The following is an 8233-nucleotide window of genomic DNA, read 5'->3' as shown; positions in this document are numbered from 1 at the left end:
CCATTAATGATTTTTATAATGAATAACTATTTGTCTTTCGCTGATTAGTTCTGTTCGGAAACAGGCTTCCACACTGGAGTCGCAGTTGAAGGCTGGCACAGGTGTCAGAAAACGCAGGGATCTGTCAAGTCTGCTAATAAACTAGACGGGGTATAGATTTTCCTTTTCTCTATGTGCGAGATGTTTCGCAGCAACAGCATTATTTATCTACTGCGTCTTCATTCCCCATTAAGGTGAGGGGGGCTTCAGCGTAGGGTAGAAACCCTGCAGTCTTCTTCCACCATTCAGAGTAAATAGAAGTTAACAGGCAATAATGGGATGACAAACCATATATTTTATTGGGGTGGCAGTCGAGGCTCTAAGGGAACACCAATACAATTGAATTGTCCTTTCCACATGTGATTCATTTCCCTCTGGCCATTTACTGGTGTTATTTACTGTGCGGGATTCAAAAGTCTTCCTCGCTGCTAGAAGTGACAGGGGTGTTTGTATGGCAGCCAAAAGGGGGAGGAGGGGGTGTTTTCTGCATGTGAGGGATTAAAGGAGCAGAAAAAAGAAAAAGTGCTTGTGTGTGATCAGCTTGCATAGTGGCTGAAGTTGAGCTCGCGAACAGAGCTGCAAACTGGAGCTTTATTTACACACGGACGTGACAAAAATAGAGTTCCTGCTTCTGTTTCATTACCCAACAGCGGCGAGAAGTAAAACATTAGAAACCTCTCATGAAAACTTTTAAGTGGTTATGTTTCGGTTATTCAGAGCAAGTCCTGTGGCGATAAGTCCAGTGGAAGCAGTTACGCCCAATGAAGCAGAGACATTAAAGGTGTTAAAGATGGGGAATTAATCTCTCCTCAGACTGAGTAATACAAACAGATGGTGTCACTCCCAGAAGAAACTGAATTCATTTCCCACTGGGAGGAAAAAAAAGATCCATTTTAGCCAACACCGCTGGTCAAGCTGCAACAGACCTTAAGTATCCAGCAAAGTCGAGGTTGTTTTAAACATAATTTGATGTTTTCTTGGACGGATGCCGTTGTAACTGAACCACTAACAGGTTGTGCGGCGTCACAAGGGAAACAGCGTCCAATAATTTTTTTTTCCCCCCTTAACATCATTTCACATCAAAATAACTGAGCCATGAGGGGAAAGTACCACTAAAAGCTTTCAGTCAACTGCAGCCTATGAGTACATGTATAAAGCTTAGCACTGCCATCATCTGCTGTCTTTATTCATAACACAAACAGTTTCTCACTCCAGGATGAAAGTGATCTCTGTCTCCCACTGAACGGCACGCAGAAGCCGCAGCAACAGACATAAAAGAGCGCTTTTGAACACAGAAGGTCTAAAAGGGACATGGAGAGAAGAATAAGCTGTGTGCAGAGAGCAGTATCACAACAGTATCAGATTAAGGCTGTGAAACCCAGGAGGTGATCCAATGGAATTGGGTTGAGGCTCCACACAGCAATAGGATAGATAGAACCCCCGAGAGGCTGTCTGAGTGAGCAGACACTCACAGTTCAGCTCAGTACATGAGCAAGACGGCAACAGGGGTAGGTGCTCAGTGCAGTGGAAAATGAACAGAACATAGGTGATGAATTGTCTTTTTGTCATTACACTTGACACTGTTAAAGAGCCGCATTCTGTCCGTGGAGGCAACGCTGGAAACACAGACGTGGCGATGGGAACTTCAACAATAATCATGTGTGCAGTACGTTAGCTGAGCAAAGTTCCCTGAGTGTTTAGGAGAGCTGCCAAATCCCCTTCGAGTTGGACTTTAGTCATGCTTTGGATCAGCCTACGATACCGCACCGCATCCACCAGGGGGCTCAACCTCATCCTAGTCCTCTCCACGTCCCGCTGCCACACCTCTCGACACCTTAGAAGCCCTTCTGCAGAACCTGGGGTTTCTTCATGTCCAGTACTCTTCTTCTTTGCCTCCTCTTCATCTTCTTCACAGAGTAGCAACGACACACCCTCCCTGAGTGAGACCACCTCATTTTCCAACGCTAAAGCGAACATTTGTGCTGTACTCTCACCTCTCGCACCTTTGACGGGACGGACGGAGCAGGATGCAGGGAGGTACGCCAACAGTGAGTCCAAGAACTGGAGCATCTGTAATTGGCTGCAAAGAAAAACAGCAGAGCCAGATTTTAGATGCTATTCCATAATACATGTTGCAATAAATTTAAAAAAAAGATTGAAGTCTCTTGAAGTCTTTCCACCCTTTTTTTTTGTCATTTGTCAGCCGATTCACAACCAGCTACCTGTTCAGAGTTCATTTGCAGGATTTGTAATTTTAAGTGCTCTGCTCGCCAGAGAATCCTAATCTATTTGATACAGCGAAATATCATGCAGACATACACCTTAGTCAACTTCAAAGCCTTGTCAACTTTGAATCTATTAATATAAATTGAGCAGTGGCCACCTCTACTTGCAGAACTACCTTCTCTTTTTCTGTTGCATAAAACTGAATAATGCAAGATATTCCCAGATGGTGGTGTTTCAACCAATACACCAAGCAGAAAGATTGCATTTGATATTTAAATGAATATCTTGGATTTTTCTGACTTGACACAACTATTAAATTAGCTGTATGTAACATTTCAGATCACTGTGGACACTGGAGTAACTGGCAATAGTGCTATGGAGCAATGTTGTTCCCTGTGGACCCCTGTTTGTTGTTGTTGTTTGTATATTTAATGCACAGGGAACATTTAACTTCAAAATGTAAAAAATGCATTCTTTCATCTTGTGAATCGATATTTTATCAACATTCAACTAAAACTCAGTGCTATCCAAAACCAACAACTCTGAGGTCAGTAACACTTGGTGGTGGTCAGTCAATAAAATGATTTACCTGGAATGGACGGACAGTTTCCCCTGGAAAGGGGTTGACTGATGCCAGCGCAGCAGCATGACAGCAGATGGTCCTGACGAATTTAACAGTAGATACTCAGGGTTCACTTCTATCTTCTTACAGCCCACTCTTTTCTGAATCCAGCCATCTATATCACCTAAACTGTAATCAGGTGAGTCTATGTGGAGGACCCAGCGGTCCAGCACTGCCAACAGACTCAGCAAGTCCTCTCTAACCTCATCTGGACAAAAAACAAAAGAAGACAATAATCAACATCCATGTGCGAGAATTAAAATCTGAAGTTGCATGCTATTGTGAGTTTACCTGTTCTAAGTTGAGGGTTTTTCAGCAGCTGGGATTGGAAGTCATCATTAATGTCTAACACAACTTGACCACAATGCAGAACTACCGGTGCTGGATCGCTCACGAGGCCAAAAGCATCTTGTCTTTGGACGTAATGGAGCATGACACTGCATTTGACACAGTCGGAGTTCAACAGAGGTGTCAGCTTGGTCACCGCAGTCACAGCCAGTCTGCATGTGTTGAGATCATTGGGTCTGCTGGCGTTATGCTGCTTGCTTCTTTTGGCTGCGGGCTCCGGGAACGAGGAGGCAGAGGAGGATGATGAGGGGCAGGGCGCAGGGAGCCAGAACACTTGGCTCCGGGTCTGGATGACGGCGGGCGTTGAGCTCTGGCCCGTCTCTGTCAGGATGGATAAGCTCACGCCGCTCACTGGTCTGAAACAAAAATAACACATCACTAACGATCAGATATCACGCGGACAGTGGATAATCACACTGGAAATGGGATACAAACTACAGACTGGGTGTGTAAATGAAGGTGTGACAGCTTGTGAACTGATTATCACCAACATTTCCAGGTGGTGAAATTAAATCAGGTGGACAAATGCACCAATCAAAATAGCAACATATGAGCTCTTGAGGCCATCGTGCCAGAAGTCATTTTCCTCTGCGCGTTCTCAAATGAAATATAGAGGAACAGGTGGATGGAGGAATCTGATAGCTTTCTTGTTTCCACAAAAGGAGCTTGGAGAGTTATTAAAAACTTGTTGCCATGGTGACCACCTAGTCACCTTGCATCTGCCTCGAAGTCCGGGGCAATCAAAGAGGCAAATAAACATCCTTACTCAATTAGTGTTGAGTTTCTTCACAAGAATGCCTCATTGATTCTGTCATGTCACAGCTTCTTTTGTTTTTTTTTTTTGATTTACTCAACCTGATCTGTCCACATTGGCAAAAGTTGAGATAGATCTAATCAGGCAGCAGTGATATGGTCTGACAGCTGGGCAGCAGTACTTCTGATTAAAACACAGAGCGCCATATAAATATCATCTACGTCTTTGCATCGCATGGATCACCTCAATTAAATCAACTCATTATACCTGACAAGACAACAAGTTAATGGAGCGTTTTTAGAAGAATCACTACAAAGTGTTTGGATCGTATCTGGTTCTTTGGGCCATATTTCAGAAAGCTGATGCTTCAGTCCATGAAGCTCACATATCCTTCACACACACAAAAAAAATTTTAATTTAAAAAAATAAATTATCTTTACCGAGAGCTGTCACTACTTAGTATCACTCCAACAATCATTTGGTCCTCAGTGATGCGATGCCACAGCTTGTCAATTTGAGGTTTTGAAGACACTGTCGGCGCGTGTTGCATCTTGTCATCCAAGGCCTCGTCCTTTGACTCATCATCACAGTCCCACAGAGCAGTAAGGCCTTCCTAGACAGAAAGTGCAAAGACTATAATCAACAATGACAAGTGTGTGACAGCACTGACACCAATAGCAGTTTGTGTCAGACATTTCAATTTGAACAACAGCCATTTAGGCGCAGACGTAGCGGATTTCATTTGAAAACAAAGAAATGTTGCTGTCGGTCAAAAGACAGGGAAGTATTTGGAAAGTGCTTTTCAATAGTGTTTGTTTTGGGAGATAGGCTATACGCCACAAGTTTTTAATTAAATGTAAGACATGTCACTGTGATAGGAATTTCCTTAATGAATACTGCTGAAAATTAAAAAGCTAGTATCCGGATTACAAATCTAAAATCCCCTGCAATAAATGTTACATGCCATTGTTTTGTTGGCTAATTTAAAATCTGGCCAAGGAACCACAGTTGAACAACATGTCCTAATCTCCTGCCTAAGAACTATAGCTAACAGTTCTGATAAGACAACACAGTAAACAGTATGTTCTGATCCAATACTGTCACACAGCATAGAGTTTTCTGTCATGGTTGTACATGTATGTTTCCTTACATCGACAGTACCTGCTCATGCTGGCTGAGAACAGTCTCTCTTCCTGAGACCACATCGGTCAAGGCTCCGACTGTCTGCTGAAGAACTCTGTCCTTCACTCTCCCTTCTCTCTGAAGCTCTTGAAGCACGATCAATCCACTCTAAATTAGAAATCATATTTGATTGACCGTATACATTATACATTGAAAACACACAGAGCGATTGAAACTAGGTTCAATCGGAGCGGGTTGGCATCTCACAAAATCAGTTCATATACGCCGTCGCCCATAAAGATGGAATAATTTTTGTTTTCAGACACATTCCTCTTTTTATCTCTATTTAAACACATCAGTAATGACTTCTGACCAGGTTCAATGATTACATGCTGAGTCACAGTTACCCAGCTGAAACTAAATCTGACTTTGGGATCTGACCAAAGAGTGGGACGTTCTGAACATTGACACCATCAACAAGTTTGTGGACAGTATGCCATGATGTCATAACACACTGATGCGTGTCAGGGGCGGCCAGACTCAATATTAGTGACTGAGTGGCATTTAAAAGAGTAATAATGGACATTCTCATGCATTAAATCCCTCCGAATACGTGTTTCCTGTTGTATGACCAAGATTGAAAAATTGAAACAAAACCCTTAATCCTACTGTTCAATACCCCCAACTTTGTTTAAGCTTGAATTCACAGTTTTAAAGTTATTTGTGGTAAAATTTTTACTGTAATATGTATTGTATGTATATTGTGATACCAATAAACTTTTGAGAAGATATAAACTTTATCTATCAAGAATAAATCACATTGTCACAATCGTTTAATGAGAAGAGGTAAAAAAAATTATATATTTTATTCCAACTTTATGGGCAACACTGTACATTCAAATATTTTTTCCAATTTTGATATATATATCTATATATATATATATATCTATATATTGTTATATGGCATATATTGAACAATGATGTGATAATTTAAAGGACAGCGTCACCTTGTTTCACACATGTAAAATAAAAATAGGAGTTATTCTTATATTTCTGCTAGAATCACTAATTATTTACAAAATTTTGTAAAAAATAAAAATAAAAAATTGTCTTGATATGATTACACTAAAAGACATTGACATTCAATTAATTATTATTATTTTATGGTTACTATCACAATTTCATGGGCTGAACGGCTGATTAAATTGATCAAAATGTTAATATGGCCACGTGCTATATTCAAATCACAAGATGAAGATAAAATAAAGTGTGTCCATATCACTATCAATGAAGCACTGTGATGTTACCGAGAAGCCTTGGCCCACGAATCATTTTCTCATTTTTTCTTTTTTCCAATTGAGAAAAAAATAATGATTAAAAGCAAGTCTAAAATCATGACATATATTGCAAAATATTTTCAATATGATTTTTTTTTTGTGTATAGCTCAGCTCAAATTGAAACCATGATTCTAGCGCTGCCACACCTCCTCCAGTAATGTGTTATAAAAACTCACCTGTAGTCTGGACTCCAAAGCTTGAACAGTGAGTAGATAGTTCTCTGCTGGAGGTGAGGATGTTTTTGATGCTTCGGTACCCTGACCACGCTGAAATGTATATTTTTAATTAGTCATACTGGCATTTGGTCTCTCAAAAGGTAAAGTCATGTAACGATAAAGTAGCAAACTGCAGCTCAGTCAAAAAAATATGCCTTACGGAGTACGAAATACCACAAAGGTCTGTGATGAGAAATTTTTCCAATGGTTGCCCTGCTGCACCTTGATCCTTAAAAACCAGAAGTATCTGCTCTGTTCCACATCCCAAGAAGTCATCCACATGGACAGAGCTGACATCTGACCAGAGGGAGGCTATCTGGAGAAACATGTTTAACAAAGAGGGCTTATTAAAACCTATAAAGTCAATGTGAGTTGCTCAAAAGATAATGACACCACAGTTTTGCATACCTGAAAAGTTTCCTTCCATACAGCACAAACATGCCCCTGGTGAAAGGAAACAACAAACAGGCAGCCATTCCTTCCTGCGTCAACTACCTGAATATTTTCAGGCTGCTCAAAAGGTAGCTGACACACATCTTTCACAGCTCCATTCTCGAAATAAACAAGCTGCTGTTTAGACGTTGCTGCAACCACAGTGCATGTCAGAACACCGTCCTCGCTGTCAGCCGCGAGCACAAAGAGGCACTGTGTGATGCAAATGTAGGGATGAGGTAAAACCAGTGAGCCATCAAACACTAGTCCATTTTCAACAAAGCAGCCAACAGTTTGGCTTGTGAGCTGGTCATTTAAGGACTTTTCCGACACGTTTGGCAGCCCAAGAACAAATATCTGTCCTTTGTGGAGGGGAAGTTCTGAAACAACAATGTGGGACAACTGGATGGGGATCTGCTTCACACCTCCTGCCTTCAGAGATGTGTAAAAGACAGTATTGTCATGAGTCCACAACACTGTGGGGCCCTGCAGGATGCTCACATTGTCCTTCATTTGATAGGGGAGTTTAAACTCAATGCAGGGCTCCAGTTTGTTTGAGCTGCTCAGTGTGAGGAGGCTATACTGGAAGCTGTGTCCTTTCTCACTCGTCCTCGTCACTAAAATGCATGCAGTTGTGACTCTCTTCCGAACATCTGTGACACATTTACATTTTACAATATCCACATGAGCTGATCTCCTCCTGCTGATGACAGCTGCTCCATCTGCTGCCTTCAGGAACGCGTTGTCTCCCCGTTCAAACGAAAAGCTGCAGAATAGCAACTCGCTTCTTTCGCCGTCATTTGTGGCTGAGGCTCGTTTGCGGTTAAAAAACGTGATCTTTCCACAGTGTGCAAGCCTATGGGGATTTCGACACAGTTCGTCCGAGAGGAACCCCTCCATTGTGCAACAGAAAAGCGTCAAATTCCTACCGGTTAGATTTCTCCGTAGTGACAGCTTGAAATAACGTGATAAGTCACTTGGGTGCTGCCAATTCCATGGCAGGAGCGTTACTAATGTGTATAAATGGACGTCTTGTTGCTAAATTTACTTGTGACCGAGATGAATGGCTGTATTCAACGTTTCACGCCGACTATCCGTACACTCGAAGTAGCGCGCCAACTGAAAGTGAACGCTTCC

At 41.8% G+C, this 8233-nt stretch overlaps 1 protein-coding gene across 1 annotated transcript; it reads right to left on the bottom strand.

Annotated features, from left to right (window-relative positions):
* Positions 1 to 314: 314 nt before the first annotated feature.
* Positions 315 to 8113, bottom strand: fancb (FA complementation group B). Its single transcript, XM_008275638.1, has 8 exons — positions 7073 to 8113; positions 6825 to 6980; positions 6626 to 6715; positions 5151 to 5279; positions 4430 to 4602; positions 3179 to 3591; positions 2855 to 3095; positions 315 to 2119 (listed from the first exon to the last, which is right to left on the bottom strand). The coding sequence occupies exons 1-8, from the start codon at positions 7994 to 7996 to the stop codon at positions 1711 to 1713; spliced, it is 2535 nt and encodes an 844-aa protein (XP_008273860.1). The 5' UTR covers positions 7997 to 8113; the 3' UTR covers positions 315 to 1710.
* Between the last annotated feature and the right edge of the window lie 120 nt (positions 8114 to 8233).

The sequence above is a fragment of the Stegastes partitus genome, unplaced genomic scaffold, assembly GCF_000690725.1.
Source record: "Stegastes partitus isolate 25-593 unplaced genomic scaffold, Stegastes_partitus-1.0.2 Scaffold56, whole genome shotgun sequence".
Taxonomy (NCBI): domain Eukaryota; kingdom Metazoa; phylum Chordata; class Actinopteri; family Pomacentridae; genus Stegastes; species Stegastes partitus.
This window is presented reverse-complemented; position numbering and strand designations above follow the sequence as displayed.

Excerpts from the sequence above, each read along its gene's own strand:
- fancb (XM_008275638.1), bottom strand. The coding sequence starts at position 7,996 with ATGGAGGGGTTCCTCTCGGACGAACTGTGTCGAAATCCCCATAGGCTT. Across the intron at positions 6,981-7,072 it reads TATGGAAGGAAACTTTTCAG|ATAGCCTCCCTCTGGTCAGA; the intron begins GTATGCAAAACT and ends ATGTTTCTCCAG. Across the intron at positions 2,120-2,854 it reads AAACTGTCCGTCCATTCCAG|CCAATTACAGATGCTCCAGT; the intron begins GTAAATCATTTT and ends TTTTCTTTGCAG.